At 43.3% G+C, this 20,461-nt stretch overlaps 1 protein-coding gene across 4 annotated transcripts in view; it reads left to right on the forward strand.

The window, feature by feature from the left end:
* The window catches only part of SLC20A2 (solute carrier family 20 member 2), a 103,108-nt gene extending 98,701 nt beyond the window's left edge, over positions 1 to 4,407 (forward strand). For all 4 annotated transcript variants that reach the window (XM_060181612.1, XM_060181622.1, XM_060181616.1 and 1 more), the window contains one exon: positions 2,922 to 4,407. In XM_060181612.1, coding sequence (XP_060037595.1) covers positions 2,922 to 3,086 — 165 coding nt within the window. In that variant the 3' untranslated portion in view covers positions 3,087 to 4,407. The remainder of the gene's footprint in view (positions 1 to 2,921) is intronic.
* The last annotated feature ends 16,054 nt before the right edge of the window (positions 4,408 to 20,461 follow it).

The raw sequence follows: 20,461 nt of genomic DNA on the forward strand, positions 1-20,461 counted from the left end.
CTGGGAACAGTGCAGCTGTGCAGGTTCTAGTGATGGGGGGGGGGGGAATTAAGAATTAGAGATATGTAGGTTGAAAGAGTAATGATGCATGCTTTGTTTAGGAATTTGCAAAAAGAAATGATATATAAGATTATTGTTATGGTGTGCTAAAAGTCACAGATTATGACTGATCTTGCACAGTTCACAATTCTTTATATAAAACTACTTGACAGTATGCATTAAAATTCTAAAACACTACTTCCTCACAGTAGCGTTCCATCTGAATTGTGGGAAGCTAGCTGATAAGTCACCATTTTACAACCATTGCAATGGAGACTGTATTTCTCGCCATGCACACTTAACCCACTGCACTACCGCCCAGCTCCCGAGACTGTATTCTAAATCTGCCTATTTGGCAAAAGGAGAAGGGGACTTGAAAAGAAAGATCTAATAGCATTAAAATGTTTCTTCATTTCACGTGAAAATAAGGGTTGTGGTCCCTCTGGAAAAATGCTTACATACAATGTTAATATTTCAAAAAAGAGGGGGCTGGATGGTGGCACATCCAGGTGACAGCACACATTCCAGTGAGCAAGGACCTGGGTTCAAAACCCTTAGTCCTCGCCTGCAGGGGGAGGCTTCATGAGTGGTGAAGCAGTGCTGCAGGTGTCTTGCCCTCTCAATTTCTCTGTCTTATCAAATAAAGAAAAGAGGCCTGGCGGTAGCACAGCAGGCTAATAAGCACACATGGCACGAAGCGCAAGGACAGACGTAAGGATCCCCAGTTCAAGCCCCTGGTTTCTGACCTGCAGGGGAGGGTTGCTTCAAAAACGGTGAAGCAGATCAGCAGGTGTCTATCTTTTGCTCCCTGTCTCTGTCTTCCCTTCCTCTCAATTTCTCTCTGTCCTGTCCAACAACAACAATGGCAATAACAACAATGATAAACAAGGACAACAAAAGGGGGAAAAAATGGCCTCCAGGGGCAGTGGATTCGTAGTGCAGGTACCAAGCCCCAGCGATAACCCTGGAGGTGAAAAGAAAAAAGAAGGGAGTAGGGCAGTAGCACAACAGGTAAAGCACAGGTGGTGCAAATTGCAAGGACTGGAGTAAGGATCCCGGTTCAAGCCTCTGGTTCCCCAACTGCAGGGCAGTCAGTTCACAAGGGGTGAAGCTGGTCTGCAGGTGTCTATCTTCCTCTCCCCTGTCTTCCCCTTCTCTCTCCATTTCTCTCTGTCCTACCCAACAACAATAATAACTACAACAACAAAAACAACAAGGGCAACAAGAGGGAATAAATAAATCTTTTTAAAAAGAACAGAAATTTTAAAAAGAAAAGGTAAGAAAAGGAAAGGAAAAAAAAATAAAACAAAGGAAAGGGGGGGGGATTTTTTAAGTGGCCAGGAGCAGTGGATTCATAGTGCCAGCACTAAGCCCCAGAAATAACCCTGGTGGTGATAAAAAAAATAAATAAATTTAAAAATAAAGAAAACGGGGCCAGGCAGTGGCTCAACTGGTTAAGAGCAAACATTACAGTGCTCAAGGACCCAGGTTCAAGTCCCTGGTCCCCACCTGCAGGGGGAAAGATTCACAAGTGGTGAAGCAGGGCTGCAGGTGTCTCTCTCTGTCTCTTTCTCTATCTCCCCCCCATACTCTCAATTTCTGTCTGTCTCTGTCCAATAAATAAATAAAGATATAAAAAAAATTTTTTTTAAAGAAAACAGTAGTGTGCCCTCATTTTTTTTTCTTTTTAGCAAATGTACATTAATTTGAAGTACCAGAAAGGAATATATAACTATGACAGTAGTGGAGTTCTAGGTAATTTTTCTACTCTTATGACTAAATTTGTTATAAAATTATTATGTCACTTACATTACGCTATTTTTAATTTTAAAAAAAAATAGAAACAGACACCCACCACAACACTGAAGCTTCCTTGAATAAACTGAGGACCAGACTTGACCCTGGACCATGCACATGGCAGTGCAGCACACTATCCAGCTATTTTATCAGCCCTGTTAGGCTTTAATTTTTTAATTTTTTTTTTTTTTTTTTGCCACTAGGGTTATCATTGAGACTCAGTGCCTGCATGACAAATCCACTATTTCTGGTAGCCATTTTTCCTTTTTTTATTCTCTCTCTCTCATCTTTATTATTGTTTTTTTTGACCAGAGCATTCACTGTTCAACTCTGACAAAAGTCTTTTTTGCATAGCCATTACACTAGCTCCCCAGCCCTATCTTTATCTTTCTATCTATGGAGGGAAAAGTCACCTGGCATGTTGAAGCTCTGCAGTGAGTACGGAATTTTTTTTTTCCCCAAAAAAGTCTTCCCTGGCTCCAACATTTTCTGATTCTGTTATTTCAAGAGAAGTTTCCTTTCTTGCCATTTCATATATAACTAAAACAGATTCACATGTTGTAGTAGGAAATACTCTACATGTGGGATATTTAAAACAAGGGCTTTAAGGGCCAGGTGGTGGTGCATCCATCCAGTTAAGCGCCCATGTGACAATGCAAACAGACCTGGGCCAAGGCCCCAGTTCCCACCTGCAGGAGGGAAGCTTCATGCGTGGTGGAACAGTGCTGCAGACGTCTCTCTCTTTCCCTTGATATTTCACCCTACCCCTCCATTTCTGTATCTATCAAATAAATAAATAAAGTTTTCATAATTAGTAAGGTGCCAAAGAATAGAAAACGTTTAATTAGCCTAAATTCCACTCATACCAATCAGAGTGGAAGTGGAAGGTGACCTCAGAACTGCAAACTGACTAGAACCATTTTAAACCAGAATTCTAAATTAAAGAGTTCAGCCAGCAAATCTAGCAGAACACGGGTATTATGACGTAGCTGATTTCTCAGACAGCCCCTCTGGCTGTGCAGATTTTGTCTCTCTTTAAGTCTGTGGTGCTGTGTTTTTACTATCACATCTTTCTGCGGCAACAGGTGGGCTCAGTGGTGGCTGTGGGCTGGATCCGCTCCCGGAAGGCTGTGGACTGGCACCTCTTCCGGAACATATTCCTGGCCTGGTTTGTGACTGTCCCCGTAGCAGGGGTGTTCAGTGCTGCTGTCATGGCTCTTCTCATATACGGGATCCTTCCATTCGTGTGATTCGTCTTCTTCCAGTCAGAAACGAAGGAAGACGAGTCTGGCATGGCCTCAGTGAGAGGCTCGGCCTGCCTGTACATAGGCCGTCTCCTGGACGTGACCCCTTCAGATGGCTTCATCCCACACTGCTCACCTAGGCTGCAGATTCATCCTCCAGAGATAACTTAACTACTGTACATAATCATGTGCATTAAACTGGTATTGTGATGATGTAACATGGTGCAGTTACTTAAATATCAAATAGATATTGTATACATAGAGTAGGTAGTTTTATTTCATATTCCAAGTGGGAGTGGAGGTAGAGTTGCCTAGAACACTCAGTAAATCTTTGTACATAATGATTTTAGTGGCACATTTTAAGAGCCTTTTAAAAGAAAAGTATAGATTGGAAGTTATTTTCTCCCCCATCTAATATACTGTAAGATAAGTACAAAAAGGACGGATGATACAAATTTGGGAAAGTGTTTGTACATTGGTGTGCTATTGAATAATAGTGGGACAGGAGTTCCTAAGTGCTTTCACTGAAGAATCTGTTCATAGACTGTGTATTGACTATGTAATATATCATAGTTGCTTCTGTAAATATTTAAAAACTGTAATTTTTTTAAATGGTGTGCTTCCCTTACACTTTTTTTTTTTTTTTTGATCAGAGAATTTTGGAAAGTACCAAAGAAGCAGGGGAATAGTTTGCCAGTATTATATTTTCTTACACGTGTCTTTCCCCTCCTTGTTAATCCTACTGTTTCCCTGGGATATAGCAAGGCCAACAGCCCTGTCATGTGTATGTTCCACGTGAAGGAGGGGTCCCCCCACCACTGCTGCCACTCAGCAGCTGTTGGTCTGCCCTGCAGTGGTATTCACTGTCACCAGAGCAGAATGCACAGACACAGGGAATCATGAGCAAACACTGCACATCAAGTCCAGTGTCAGTCTCCACCTCTTACCCTCCCACAACAGCCCGAAGAATGAAATAATGAAATTCTTGTCTCAAACATTGATGCAAGTGCTTTGTCATTCTGGGAATTTGGAGAGGGAAGAGTTGGACTTTTAGACTTAACCACTGGATTTGAGGATTTCTTGGAGGCCTTTTACTAAGCTGACAGTTTGACACTCTACTGTAGTCCCATTAGATTATCTTTTTTTTTTTTATTTTTATTTTATTTTGGGTGGGGTAGCGGGAGGAAATATGACTAATGTTAGAGCCTGAAACTATGGAAATGCTGCTAAAATTTTTATATTGACAAACATTTTCTCGGTACTTCATTGTGATTTTTCATTAATCAGCCATATTAAATTTATAATAAAAAATACTCCTTAAAATTTTGCCTCAGAAGTCTTTCTAAATATGTTTTTTCTTCAAGTTTCAATAGAAATGAAAGTTATGCCATTTGGTGACAGCTGTCTTTCCAGTTGACACTCTGATTTTATTACTATGTTTATGCAAAAATAAAATAAAATAATACACAAGGAAGAAAAGGAAAAAAATAAACCAACCATCATTAAGAAATGCCCCCACTGGGGGTCAGGCAGTAGCGCAGAGGGTTAAGCACACATGGCGCAAAGCACAAGTACCGGTGTAAGGATCCTGGTTCGAGCCCCCGGCTCCCCACCTACAGGCTAGTCGCTTCACAGGCGGTGAAGCAGGTCTGCAGGTGTCTATATCTTTCTCTCTCCCTCTCTGTCTTCCCCTCCTGTCTCCATTTCTCTCTGTCCTATCCAACAACGAACGACATCAACAACAACAATAATAACCACAACAAGGCTACAACAAGGGCGACAAAAGGGAGAAGAAATGGCTTCCAGAAGCAGTGGATCCATGGTCCAGGCACTTCTTCTAGCGTTTGCCGGTCCAGGCACTGAGCCCCAGCAATAACCCTGAAGGCAAAAAAAGAAAAAGAAAGAAATGCTCCCACTAACATGTGCAGGCATGGCTTTTAGCAGGGAGGCATCTGACAAAGAGGCCCTGCCTCCTGAATGGAGTATGTTTGGTAAAGGAATGTCCTCTTCTGTGCCTACCTATCCCCACTTCACTTCAGTAAGCTAGACAGGAGAATGGTGGAGGTGGTCATTCACGGATTCAGGGCTGAGGCCCCATGAAAATGCATAACCTACTTTCTTCTTGGCTTAAGCAAACAAAGTAACATCAAAGAAAACACACTTCCATGGAACTTCAAAAGAGAAAACTCTAGGCCTCTGCCGTGTGAGTCACACACAGCTCTGTTTTCTTTGGGAGACAAAATGATAATAGTTGAGAAAAGCTCACTAGGTGGGAAAAATCCCCATAAAACATCTACTCTCTTTGATTTTTTTTTAATGGATTTTTGATCTTTTTGCCCACTGTGGATAAAGGCATAGAAGAAATTCAGACTCCTATAAAAATGGGAGCTACTCTGCCTTAGTCCAACTCTAGCCCTTTTCTCTACTCTGACACTATTTTCTCAGACAATATTTTTATCCGACTTCATGTTAGCTGTCACACTAAAGCAAAACTACCATAGTTGTGGGCCCCTAGAAACATGCCTAAAATGGACGTCCTAGCTTCCTTGCACCCTAAAACACCTAATCTCATCTGCTGTGTTCCTACTTTATGGTTCCTGTTCATTAAACATTTTGTTTTGCTTTATATCTTGCCACCAAGTTGCAGATAACCATGATTCCTTCCTGACTTCTCACCAATGTGTCCTAGAACCTCACCTCCCCAGAGGCCTACCCCAACAGGGAAAGAAACAGGCCGAGGGTGTGGATAAGCCTGCCAATGCCCATGTCCAGTGGAGAAGCAAATACAGAAGCCAGAACTCCTACCTTCTGCTCCCCCAAAATAATTTTGATCCATACTTCCAGTGGGGGAGAAGTGATGGGAGAGGGTAAGAGGGCTCTGAACTCCAGCTCCATCAGGACCCAGAGAGTGAAGAGGGACATTTGGATGTAGTAATAGGGTTCTGTGTAGCTTGGGAAGGAAGAGAAGATGGGACCTTAAAGAAGGGGGGGCCAGTTATACACAAATACAAATAGTTGACGAGATAATAGTTAACCCACATCTGCAGCCTTAGGAAAACGCTGTAGCTTACAAGAAAGGGGTTAGGGACTCAGAACTGGTGGTTCTGAGAACAGTCTGGAATTATACCTGTTGACATGTAATTTTGTAATAAATCACTAACAAAATAAAATTTTAAAGTTCAGTTTCCTACACAAAAAATAAAAATAATGGGCCAGGCAGTTACACACCTGCTAAGTGTACACGTCATGTGCAAGGACCCAGCTTTAAGCCCCCATTCCTCACCTCCAGGGGAAAAGCTTCATGAGAGGTGACAGCAAGTACTACAGGTGTCGGTCTCTCTCTTCCTCTCTGTTTCTCCTTCCCCTTTCAATTTCTCTTTGTCCTGTCAAGAAGGGAAAAAAGTGGCTACTGGGAATGGAGAATTTATTGTGCAGGCACTGAGTCCCAGTGATAACCCTGATAGCAATTAAAAAAAAAATTGTGTGGATTTGTACCCCTCCTACCCTATGGTTTTGTTAATTAATCCTTTCTTAAAAAAAAAAACAAACAGTGCCAACTGAAGCTGATCCCAGGAGGACTGTTATCTCAGTCCTTTCAGGGTCCCAGCAGCCAGGAACCCATGGTGAAGTAGGCCAAAGGTCACACCCACTAAGCACCCAGTGGTGACACCAGCAATGGCTAGGTGTGCCTTATTCTCTGCACCGCTCCCCCTAGCCTCTTATGTGACACGTATAGATTGCTCCCCAACACTCCAGGACAAGTAGGCTAGAAAAGAACAGGTTGGGGGTCGGGCAGTAGCTCAGCAGGTTAAGCACGTGTCACAAAGAGCAAGGACTGGCTTAAGGATCCCAGTTCGATCTCCCCCCTCACCCCCCGCAGGGAGGTCGCTTCAGGCAGTGAAGCAGGTCTGCAGATGGCTTTCTCTCCCCCTCTCTGTCTCCCCCTCCACTCACAATTTCTGTCCTATCCAACAACATCATCAATGGCAACAATAACAACAACAACAAAAATGGGAAAATGGCCTCAAGGAGGGTCGGGCAGTAGCGCAGCGGGTTAAGTGAACATGGCACAAAGTGTAAGGACCGGCGTAAGGATCCCAGTTCGAACCCCCAGCTCCCCATCTGCAGGGGAGTCACTTCACAGGTGGTGAAGCAGGTCTGCAGGTGTCTTTCTCTCCCCCTCTGTCTTCCCCTCCTGTCTCCATTCCTCTGTCTTATCCAACAACGAACATCAACAATAACAATAATAACCACAAGGCCACAACAACAAGGGCAACAAAAAGGGAAAAAATGGCCTCCAGGAGCAGTGGATTCATGGTGCAGGCACTCAGCCCCAGCAGTAACCCTGGAGGCAACAACAACAAAAAAAAGGCCTCCAAGAGCAGTGGATTCGTGGTGCAGTACCAAGAACAGGTTACCTTTGAGCCCCACCCCCACTCAAGGCACCTCCAAGTCTTTCCTCTGAGTTGTTTAGCTTCTCCCTCTAAAGATGCAGACTCCTTAGATAAGAGTGACTCCTGTGTCTCTGGTTTTTTTTTAGTGATTAATAATTGATTTACAAAATTATAAGATATAATTCCACACCGCTCCCACCACCAGAGTTCTGTGTCCCCATTTCCTCCATTGGAAACTGAAGTAGTGAGCCAGGCAAGGATTCTGGTTTGCGCCCCTGGCACAGGCGGTGAAGCAGTCTGCAGGTGTCTCTCTTCCTCTCTCCCTCTCTATCTTCCCCTCCCTTCTCAATTTCTCTCTGTCCTATCAAATATATATATATATCTCCAGGTACGTACCAGGTTAAGCGCACATAGTATGAAGCTTAAGGAAACTGCAGTAATTCTCCCAGCGTCACAGATATGGGTTGACTGTTAATATATTTGACCATGTTTTCCTATGGTCCTGCCTTCTCTTCCTTTTTTAAATTTTTTTTAATATATATTTATTTTCCCTTTTGTTGCCCTTTTTATTGTTGTTGTCGTTATTGATATTGTTTTTGTTAGGACAGAGAAATGGAGAGAGGAGGGGAAGACAGAGAGGGGGAGAGAAAGACATACACCTGTAGACCTGCTTCACTGCCTGTGAAGTGACTCCTCTGCAGGTGGGGAGCCGGGGGCTGAAACCAGGATCCTTACTCCAGTCCTTGCGCTTCCAGCCATGTGCACTTAACCTAACCCACTGCTACCACCTGATTCCCCTTCCTTTTAAAGTCACACCCACACCTATTTCTACTTCCAAATGTCCTTCCTTTTTTTCTTCTCTCTCTGTGTCTTGAAGGAGTTGGAGTTCAGAGCCCTCTGGTCATCTTCCCCTAACATTTCTCCCCCTCTGGGAGTATGGACCAAAATTATGCAGAAGATGTTAAGGTCTGGCTTCTGTAATTGCTTCTCTGCTGGACATGGGCGATCCATACCCCCAGTCTGTTTCTCTCTTTCCCTAGAGGGATAGAGCTCTGAGGAGGTGAGGTTCCAGGACATTGGTGAGGCCGTCTGCCCTGTCCATGGCGTCTTAACTGTGCTTTTGTCATCTGATCACTTTTTCAGCTGAGAGCCACCTGCTCCCCTCTCAGAGGGGCAAGGTCTGCACAGAGCACAGCTGGCACAAGAAGTCCCAGCTCCAGAGATCATGGTTTTTGCTTTTTTGTTTGGTAATTTAAAATGATGCCTTTACAAATAGATACATTTAATAATTTTCTTTTTTTTTTATTTTCCCTTTTGTTGCCCTTGTTTTTTATTGTTGTAGTTATTGATATCGTTGTTGTTAGATAGGACAAAGAAATGGAGAGAGATAGGGAAGACAGAGAAGGGGAGAGAAAGATATACACCTACAGACCTATTTCACTGCCTGTGAAGTGACTCCTCTGCAGGTGGGGAGTGGGGCCAGAGGCTCGAACTGGGATCCTTACACTGGTCCTTGCGTTTTGTGCCACCTGTGCTTAACCCTCTGCGCTACTGCCTGACTCCCACATTTAATAATTTTCAACAAGATGACTGTTTTTATTGCCAAGGAGAGACCAGAACAGTACTCTGCCACTTACGGTGTTCTGGGATTTTTTTTTCTTTTTTCTTTTCTTTCTGTTTTTCTTTTGATAGGACAGTGAGAAATTGATGGGAGGGGGAATCAAGCAGGAGAGAGAAAGATACCTGGAGTCCTGTTTCGCCATTCGTAAGCCTCCCCACTGCAGGTGGGGAGCGGGGCTCAAACCTGGGTCCTTTTGCATGGTAATGTGTGCATTTAACCAGGTGCACCAGCTCTTGGCCCCCGCTTATGATGTTTTATTGGTTTTTGTCTCTTTTTATAATATGCAGGGGATTAAACCCATTTTTGCCTTTAAAAATTTTAATTTATTTATTTATAAAATGGAAACACTGACAAGACCATAGGACAAGAGGGGTACAATTCCCACCACCAGAGTTCTGTATCCCATCCCCTCCCCCTGATAGCTTTCCCTATTCTTGAACCCCCTGAAAGTATGGACCTAGGGTCATTTTGGGGCCCCTAGTAATTTTTATAAGTCCTCCCTATTGCAAATCATCACCACTATCATCTCCCCTTTTCTCCAGAATAAAAAATTTAAAAACCATTCCATAAGAAATAGGGGGTGGGGTGAGCAGATAGTGGCACATCTGGTTAAGCACACCTTACAATGCAAAAACAAAGGACCTGGGTTCTAGCCCTTCGTCCCTACCTCCAGGGGTTTACTTCACGAGTGGTGAAACAGTGCTGCAGGTGTCTTTCTTCCTATCTTCCTTTTCCCACTTGATTTCTCTCTAATAAAATAAAAATATGTATATATTTTAAAGATCTACTTTTAAAAAATAAAGATAAAAGGGCCAGAGCCATCCAAACAGCTCCCTTGGATAGTGTGCTGCATTGCCATGGATGTCATCAGGTTCAACTCCACCCCCCCCAACACTGAAGGAAGCTCCATTGCTGTGGTTTCTTTCCCTCTGCCTCTCTGTTTACACGTCTGAAAAAGCCAAACCAGAGCAATTCAACAAAAAGGAAGGAGAGGGAGTGATGGAGGGGAAAGAGAAAGTGGTGATATATAAGGTCAAGTCACTGATGAGATTCAGTTGCAAAGTGAGATGAGAAAACGTGCTTTAAGGAGCTTAAGCGAGTTCAGATGGAGTGGTATCCAGATTGTACCCACTTACCTGCAGGAGACAAGAGCCCACAGAGCAGATTCACCCATGGCCTGCAGCTCTCCCAAGGAAATGATGGTGAAGTATGAGGTCCCATGTCTGATCCCTGGCATCACACGGGATAGAGAGATACTCAGGTTCTCTTTCTCCCTTCTCCTCCTTCTCTCTCAATAAATACACCTTTTAAAAAAAAAAAGTCTTGGGAGTCGAGTGGTAGCAGTAGCGCAGTGGGTTAAGTGCAGGTGGCACAAAGCGCAAGGACCGGCGTAAGGATCCCCTTTCGGCCCCCGGCTCCCCACCTTCACTTCACAGGCGGTGAAGCAGGTCTGCAGGTGTCTATCTTTCCCTCCCCTTCTCTGTCTTCCCTTCCTCTCTCCATTTCTCCTATCCAACAACAACAACATCAGTAACAACCACAATAATAACTACAACAATAAAAAAATAAGGGCAACAAAAGGAAGTAAATAAATAAATATTAATAAAAAAAAGTCTTGTTACAGATACTGGGTACTGTACAGCAAACCCTAACAAAAGGACTTTTCTTCAAAGTTAACCCAATTACCAATTAATGTGATGATAACATTAACTGTCGATTGTCTTTTGGAACCCTAAGACAGCAGGAACCTCACATCTCCACTATAGAGCCTCTACTTCCCCCAGTCCTGGAACCCTTGGATAGGGCCCACCCCTTATGACTCTCCCAATCCATATCAAATAATATTGCATCTGCCGATCACAACCTAACCAACACAACGATTGCCACCTCAACATGCTTCACTTCATACTGTGTCCAGAGACTTCACTTGTGGAATGACAACCCTTCAACTTCATTACTCAGGTGAGACCTTTCCTTTCATAGTATACTCTAATTTCATCTCAGGTGGTTCACTTTCTAACAAAGTCCGAAAACCTAGATATACACCAGTTTCTGTGAGAGAGAGCATATGTTCACACGTATCCGTAAACTACTGCAAAATATAGGCCTGAAAGCAGAAGTGCACTAGAGTTTGCAGTGAGTACCCCCCTAACATTTCCTCTCCACTATTCCAAGCTTTGGGTCCATGATTGCTCAACAATTTGTTTGGCTTCGTATGTTAACTCTCTTTTCAGTCACAAGGTTCCAGATGTCATCAGGATGCCGGACAGACTTCCCTAGACTGAAGACCCCACCAATGTGTCCTGGAGCTTCGCTTCCCCAGAGACCCACCCTACTAGGGAAAGAGAGAGGCAGACTGGGAGTATGGACCGACCAGTCAACGCCCATGTTCAGCGAGGAAGCAATTACAGAAGCCAGATCTTCTACCTTCTGCAACCCACAATGACCCTGGGTCCATGCTCCCAGAGGGATAGAGAATGGGAAAGCTATCAGGGGAGGGGGTGGGAAATGAAGATTGGGTGGTGGGAATTGTATGGAATTGTACCCCTCCTACCCTATGGTTTTGTTAATTAATCCTTTCTTAAATAAAAAATAAAAAAAATTATTAAAAAAAAAAAGTCTTGTTACATGGGATCATTTCACATAAGCAGAGAAGAGAGAAAGGCCAGAGCATCAGTCTGGTACTTGCAGCGCTGGGGATTGAACTGGGAATCTCAGAATCTCAGGCATGAAAGTCTAGTGCTCTGTCAGCCAAGCTATTTCCCTAGCCACTTTTTTTTTTTTTTTAACTCCCAGGCATCAAGCCCATGTATATAAGGCATAAGTTTGTACTGCTGAATCACCTCCTGGCTTCTTCAACTTATTCTATTTTCATAGCATATAATTGATAACACAGTGGAACCAGTGGAGAAGCAATTACAGAAGCCAGATCTTTCACCTTCTGCACCCCAAAAACAAATTTTGGTCCATACTCCCAGCGGGGGGAGAAGTGATAAGGGGGAGATGACCAGAGGGCTCTGAACTCCAGCTCCATCAGAACCCAGCGAGAGAAGAGGAAAATAGGAGGGACATTCGGATGTAGTAATAGGTGTAGATGTGACTTAGAAAGGAAGAGAAGCTGGGCCACAGGAAAAAATGGACAAAATGGGGGCTGGGTAGTGGCGCGCCCAGTCAAGTGCACTTATTACTGTGCACAAGGACCCAGGTTCCAGTCCCAACTCCCTTCCTGCAGGGGGGCTGCTTCATGAGCGGTGAAACAAGTCTCTATCTTTCTCCCTATCTCTCCCCCTCTCAATTTCTCTCTGTCCTGTCAAATAAACAAGGGTGGGGGGGTGAAAAGGAAAAATGGCCACTGGCAACAGTGGATTCGTAGTGCTGGTACCAAGCCCCAGCAATAACTGGTGGCAAAATAAAATAAAAGACAAATATATACAACTATAGACAGACAGTTGTAGAAATAATAGTTAACACATATCTGCAAGCTTGGGTGAACTGCTGTAGCTTCTAATAGAGGGAATAGGGGTACAGAACTCTGGTGGTGGGAACAGTGTGAAGTTGTATCCCTTTTATCTTGTAATTTTATAAATCAATATTAAATTACTAACAAGATTAAGAAGTAAATAACACAGTGGAACAAGGCTGAAACCTGTTAATACTTTTTTAAAAATGTCCGGCCCAGGAGATGGACAAATCATTGGACTCATAAAAATGAGGTTGAGAGTTTGATTTCTGGCTCTCTCTCTTTCTCTCTCTTTTTTCTCTAATAAATTTTTGAAGAAAATTTTGAAAAAAAAAATAAGTGCTTACAACAAAAAGATTGTTATACCAAAATAAAAAAAAAAAAAACGACTACACTTCATTCCACCATTCTTTCTGAAACATTGGTTTTTGTCTGTCACTGTGTATCTCTGTCTCTCTCCCTCTTTATCTCCCCCTCCCCTCTCAATTTCTATGTTTCTATCAAATAATAAAAAAAGAAAAGGTTTTTAAAATCACTGTGTAGTGAATCTGCCTTGTCATGCATATGGCCCAGGTTCAAACCCTGGCAACAAGTGTGCCATTGTGGATGGAAGTGCAGGTGCTATGGTGTCTGTCTGGGTTAGAACAAACAAACAAACAAACAAACAAACAAACAAACAGGAGTGGTGATACTGCACATGAATGAGGTCCTAGCTCCACAAAAAATAAGGGAGCCCACCAAAGAAGGGAGGGGGTCAAAAAGATTGAGCGTAAAAGCAACAGTGACACCCAGTGGGGCCAAGATTAATTGCATCTTTAGTCAGCTAGGGCCCTTTTAAATTGCAGCAGTGAAGTTACCTCAGAAGTTAATTATCATCATCAATCAGAGTTGCAAGAAATGCCAGGAATTACCTATGATGCTCAGATGGTCACAAGGAACTGGTTATTGGATGAAACAGAACCTCAATCCATATGCAAAAATTTCTGTGACTTGGGCCTGGCAGTGGTGCACCTGGTACTAAGTACACTTAGTACACTTAGTACTAAGCTCAAGGACCCGTGCAAGGATCCCCTACTCCCCACCCAAAGGGGGGAATGAGCAGTGAAATGAGTCTGCTGCTGTCTATCTTTCTCTCTTCTTCTCTATCTTCTTTTCCCTTTCAATTTCTCTCTGTCCTTATGAAATAAAATGGAAAAGAAAAAAAAAAAAAAAAAAGACTGCCAGTAGTAGTGGATTCGTAGTGCTGGCACAGAGTCCCAGCGATAACCCTGAAGCCAAAAACAAAAACAAAATGCCTACCTGCCTAGTGGCTCATTTTCATTTATTCAGCAAACATTGTGTCCCTATGATGAGCCAAAAGCTGGACTTGGGCACTGGAAGGAGGAAGATAAAAAAAAAAAAAAAAGGCCTCTAAAGAGCAGCAGGAAGCAGCCTAAGAAAATCACAGTGCAGGGGGTCGGACTGTAGCACAGCAGGTTAAACGCTCATGGCGTGAAACTCAACAACCAGTGTTAAGTATCCCGGTTTGAGCCCCCGGCTCCTCACCTGCAGGGGTGAAGCAGGTCTATAGGTGTCTTTCTCTCCCCATCTCTGTCTTCCCTTCCTCTCTCCATTTCTCTCTGTCCTTTCCAACGACGACGACATCAATAATAACTACAACAATAAAACAAGGGCAACAACAAAAAAAAACTACATAAATAAAATATTTAAAAAAAAAAAAAAAAGGAAATCACAGTGCAATTTGGTGAGGGTGTCCCCAGAGAGGTAGATACACCTAGTGTCTGGGAGGTTACTGGGAAAATATTCCTAGAAGAGGCAGAAACCTGACTGAGACTCCACAAATGCAAGTAGCCAGTGAGGGTACTGGCTGGGAGTGGGGAACGGCATGTTAGGTGGCTGAGGAGAATCTGAGAAGAGGAATCGGACAGGCATCTAGCAAAAGGCTTGGGACTTAGGACAGCCTTAGTGGACAGAGTGCTGCAGAGTGCCTGAGCAGCAGTTATCTGGGGATAACAGGGGCAGTAGTGTTCAAAAGCCCAGAATTGTGGGCATAGAATCATATCCATGCACCCCAACTTCTCAAGGTCTGAATACCTTCCCTAGGTAAACAAGCCCAACCTCTGGGGAAAGAGAGTTACTGTGGCTTAAAAGTATACTGTGCCAAGCAACCAATAGCACAGCTATATACAAAATACTGGATACTGTACAGCAAACCCTAACAAAAGGACTTTTCAAAGTTAACCCAATTACCAATTAATGTGATGATAACATTAACTATCGATTGTCTTTTGGAACCCTAAGACAGCAGGAACCTCACATCTCCACTAAAGAGCCCCTACTTCCCCCAGTCCTGGAACCCTTGGATAGGGCCCACTTTTCCGTATGCCTCTCCCAATCCATATCAAATAATATTGCATCTGCTGATCACAACCTAACCAACACAACGATTGCCACCTCAACATGCTTCACCTCAGACTGTGTCCAGAGACTTCACGTGTGGAATGACAACCCTTCAGCTTCATTACTCGGTCACCAGGTGTCATCAGGATGCCAGCCAGGCTTCCCTGGACTGAAGACCCCACCAATGTGTCCTGGAGCTCCGCTTCTCCAGAGACCCACCCTACTAGGGAAAGAGAGAGGCAGACTGGGAGTATGGACCGACCAGTCAACGTCCATGTTCAGTGGGGAAGCAATTACAGAAGCCAGACCTTCTACCTTCTGCAACCCACAATGACCCTGGGTCCATGCTCCCAGAGGGATAGAGAATGGGAAAGCTATCAGGGGAGGGGGTGGGATATGGAGATTGGGTGGTGGGAATTGTGTGGAGTTGTACCCCTCCTACCCTATGGTTTTGTTAATTAATCCTTTCTTAAATAAAAAAGAAATATATATATATATATATATAAATAAAAATAAAAATTGAAAAAAAAGTATACGGTGCCCCCCCTTTTTTATATATTTTATATATTTTCCCTTTTGTTGCCCTTGTTTTCATTGTTGTTGTAGTTATTGTTTTTGTTATTGATGTTGTCATTGTTAGATAGGATAGAGAGAAATGGAGAGAGGAGGGGAAGACAGAGGGCTAGAGAGAAAGACAGACACCTGCAGACCTGCTTCACCGCCTGTGAAGCGACTCCCCTGCAGGTGGGGAGCCGGGGGCTCGAACTGGGATCCTGATGTCGTGCCACGTGTGCTTAACCCTCTGTGCTACCACCCGACTCCCCCACCCCCTTTTTTTCTCTTTTTACTTATTTTCTGTTGCCCTTGTTTTTTTATTGTTGTAGTTACTGTTGTTGATGTCGCTGTTGGAAAAGACAAGAGAAACTGAGAGAGGAGGGGAAGACGAGACGGGGAGAGAAAGACACCTGCAGACCTGCTTCACTGCTTGTGAAGCAACTTCCCTGCAGGTGGGGAGCCGGGGGCTCAAACCGGGATCCTTCTGCCAGTCTTTGCACTTTGCGCCATGTGTGCTTAACCCGTTGCACTACTGCCCGAATCCCTACAATCCCCCCCCCTTTTTTTAATTGCCACTGGAATTCAGTGCCTGTGAGACAAATCCACCGCTCCCCATAGCCATTTATTTTTCCTTTTTTAAATTTTATTTTATAGGACAGAGAAATTGAGGTGGGAAAGGGGACAATGAGGGAGAAAGAGAGACACCTGTAAACCTGCTTAATACTATGCTAAGGATTCGCTCAAGGACCTGGTTTTAAGCTCCCACTCCTCATCTAAAATGGAGACACTTCACATGCAGTGAAACAGGTCTGCAGGTGTCTCTCTCTCTCTCCCTCCCCCTCTCAATTTGTCCTATCCAATAAAATGGGAAAAAATGGCTGCCAAACACAGTAGATTTGTAGTGCTGGCAACCAACCCCAGTGACTGGAGGCAAACAAAAACAGAACACTGCTCAGCTCTGGCTTATAGTGGTGCTAGAAACTGAACCTGGGGCCTGGGAGCCTCATACATTAAAGTCTTTTAATGACTACTATGCTATCTGCCTGGCCAGTAGACCACATTTTCTATCACATTGTTCTCTCCCCACCCTTTTATTCCTCTGCTAGATGCAAACGTGGTACATTTAGGAAGGAAGAACCGGGCAGTGGAGTCAAATCCTCTGGATGCCTAACTCCTGTGCCCTCCATGCCACCCATCCTGGGCAGAGGGAGGCCTGAAAGGTGGAATTTGTTTTCAGATGGAAACCACAGTAAAAAGAGAATAGAATACACAGTGTGCCCTCTGCCTGTACAATCAGCCTGTTGTTTCAAAAGCTACCAGTCTTCACATGTGGAAAACACAGGAGCTTGTATGCCAGCAACGCTGTAGGTGGCTTCAACTCTTAGGCAGCATCATCATCACATTATTATTGAATAGAGACATGAGAAATTGAGAGGCAAGGGGGGGCAGGTGGTGGCACACTTGGTTAAGCACACACACTACAGTGTGCAAGGACCCAGGTTCAAGCCCCTGGCCCCCACCTGCAGGAAGGAAAGCTTCATGAGTGAAATAAGGCTGCAGTTGTCTCTTTGGCTCTCCTCCCCCACCCCTCTCAAATTCTGTCCCTATCCAATAATAAATAGAAATAAATTTTAAAAAACATTAAAAAGAGAGAGAGAGAGGGAAAGAGACAGAGACATTTGCAGCCCTGCTTCACCACTTGTGAAGCTTTCCCCCTGCAGGTGGGGACCAAGGGCTTGAACCCAGGTCCCTGTGTACTGTAAAGTGTGCACTTAACTCTTAAAAGATTTTTCTGGGGTCAGGTGGTGCACTTGGCTAAATGCACACATTACAGGGCACAAAGACCCAGGTTCAACGCCCTGGCCTCCACCTTCATGAGTGGTGAAGCAGAGATGCAGCTGTCTCTCGGTCTCTCCCCTTCTTCTCCCCCTCCCATCTCAATTTCTGTTTATTTGTTATATTAGTTTCTCTCCTCAAGGCTCTGGGGCAGGAGGCTCAGCCAAGTTGGCAGAGCTTCCAAGCTCACTAAACTCACTTAAAAGTCACTAAGTCCATTTAGTTCAGTAATTAAACTAAACGTTGGTATATTTACTGCCTTTTGTGCCTTGAGCAGTGAAATGCACACTGACTTGGTGACAAGTTAACAATGCATTATGACAACTTCCTGATCTCTTGCAGAACAGATAATGAAAATAAATCGTGTGAGGGCTAGGTGCTGACTCACTTGGTAGAGTACACACATTACTATACACGAGGTCCTGGGTCCAAGCCCCTGCTCAAACTTGCATGGTGCAGCAGTCTCAACTTCTGTCTCACCCAATATCTCTGCCTCTCACCCCTTTCGAAAAGGAAAAAAAAAAAAATATATATATATATATATATATATATATATATATATATATATATATATATATATATATATATACGTAATATATATGGCTGCCAGGAAAGGGAGTGGGCCAAGCACCAAGCGCCAGCCGTAACTCTGGTGGGGAAAAAAACAACCCTGATATATCAACTAGTTCCTTACCACAAATAATACCAATACTTTGATCAATCTCCCATCTGGGTAACTTTATTTTTTAAAAAAATATTTACTTATTCCCTTTTGTTGCCCTTGATGTTTTTTATTGTTGTAGTTATTATTGTTGTTATTGACGTCATTGTTGTTGAATAGGACAGAGAGAAATGGAGAGAGGAGGGGAAGACAGAGAGGGGAAGAGAAAGATAGACACCTGCAGACCTGCTTCACCACTTGTGAAGCTATGCCCCTGCAGGTGGGGAGCCAGGGGCTCGAACCTGGATCCTTCTGCTGGCTCTTGCGCTTTGCACCACCTGCGCTTAACCCGCTGCACTACAGCCAGACTCCCTGGGTAACTTTCCTAAGTTTCTAAGTAGGAACAGTTTTTCTCGCCTCGGCCAAAGTGTTGGGACTAGAAGCCCACCTTGCCACTTAGGGGGCACTAAGTCGCAAATTTACACTCAATGCTGCCTGCCACAAGGAAGCCTTTACATACATAAGAAACTCACTTTAAAAAGCCAGTAAAATAAAATAGGGTGTGAAATAAAAAGCACTTGTGATTCTTACCTTCTAGAGATAATAATCTGAAGAATTTTTATTTATATCTGCATATATTATTTCTTAAAGTAAAAGATTTTTTTTCCTTTTTCTACTTAACACTGAACAATTTGCAGTTTATCTTTCTTCAAAAACATGACTTTACAAGGGCAACAAAAGGGAATAAATTAAAAAACAAAAAAACATGACTTTAATGGCCAAACATGTAATGAATATACATAATTTATTCCCACTGTTGCATATTTGATGTTTATCAATTTGTCACCATCACAAAGGACGCTGCAATGGGAAATCTTGTATGCAAGTATTTGTGCATCTCAGATTTCCTGATGACAAATTCTCAGCAGGGTAGTCAGAAAATCAAAGAATCAAAACAAGGGCAACAAAAGGGAAAATAAATATTTTTTAAAAATTTAAAAAAGAAAAAAAAAGAAAATCAAAGAATCCACTGGTCTGTGATACATACTTTGGAATGGGAATTCTCTGCTCCCAGGGACAAAGTCCTCAGTTGTAGTGAAGGCCAAACTGAATTCTCTTGAAAATTAATCTGTAAGCAAGATTGAGAACCCTAAACAGTGTGCTGAATGCTTCAGTCTTTTTAACTATATTTTAAATATTTATTTATTAATGAGAAAGGAGAGAAAGAACCAGGTATCACTCTGGTACATGTGCTACTGGGGATGGAACTCAGGACCTCATGCTTGAGAGTCCAATGCTTTTATCCACTGCGCCACCTCCCAGCCACACATGAATGCTTCCATTTTTAATCAGATTAATTGCCCTTGGATTTACAAAGGTAAATCAGAGAAAAAGAGGGAAGGAAGAGGGAAGATGATATGGCTGGGAAAAGAAGTGACTGTGTTCAACTTAAAGAAGAGAGAAGAGGGATCTTGAGAATTCTCATCTTGAGAAACCACAACCAACCTCTCCACCCTGGGATGCTCCTTACAGCTTTTCTGTTGGGATCTCAGGACCCCAACATGGGTGCAGTTGTTGTCAGGGTTAGATCATGTAAGGTATCTAGCACACTGCCTTGCACAGCAGCTCAAATACTGTGCTCTCCTTTCTGCTGCAACTTGAACACTCGCGTACTAACGAGGGCCCTTGAAACATCACTTAAGCAGTCACAATTCAACACATCTACAGAGTAGACAGACTAAACTTCAACTATGTTCCCATGCATTTACTGTGTCAATACATACAGTCTAGCTGTCTCCTGTTATGGTTATCAAATAATTAAAAAAAAAAACCTATAGCAGCCATAAATGTAATTAAGCTCATCAAATAAAGCAGTTTGACTTACTTTTTTTTTTTTTCCTCCTCCAGGGTTATTGTTGGGCTCAGTGCCTGCACCATGAATCCACCGCTCCTGGAGGCCATCTTTTCCCCCTTTTGCCCTTGTTGTTGTAGCCTCGTTGCGGTTATTATTACCATTGTTGATTGTTGATGTTGTTCGTTGTTGGATAGGACAGACAGAAATGGAGGAGGGGAAGACAGAGAGGGGGAGAGAAACATAGACACCCGCAGACCTGCTTCACCGCCTGTGAAGCGACTAGCCTGTGGGGAGCTGGAGGCTCGAACCGGGATCCTTACGCCGGTCCTTGTGCTTTGCGCCACATGTGCTTACCCACTGCGCCACTCCCTGACCCCATTAGTTTACTTTTTTAAAACTATTTATTTATTTATTTAAAGATTTCATTCATTTACCAATGAGAAAGATAGAAGGAGAAAGGACCAGACATCACTCTGGTACAGGAGCTGCTGCAGACTTAACTCAGGACCTCATGCTAGAGGCTCCAATGCCTCATCCACTGTGCCATCTCCCGGGCCACTAAAATATTTTTATTTTTTTTTTAATTTTTAAATATTTAT

This window comes from Erinaceus europaeus, chromosome 2 (assembly GCF_950295315.1).
Source record: "Erinaceus europaeus chromosome 2, mEriEur2.1, whole genome shotgun sequence".
NCBI lineage: Eukaryota > Metazoa > Chordata > Mammalia > Eulipotyphla > Erinaceidae > Erinaceus > Erinaceus europaeus.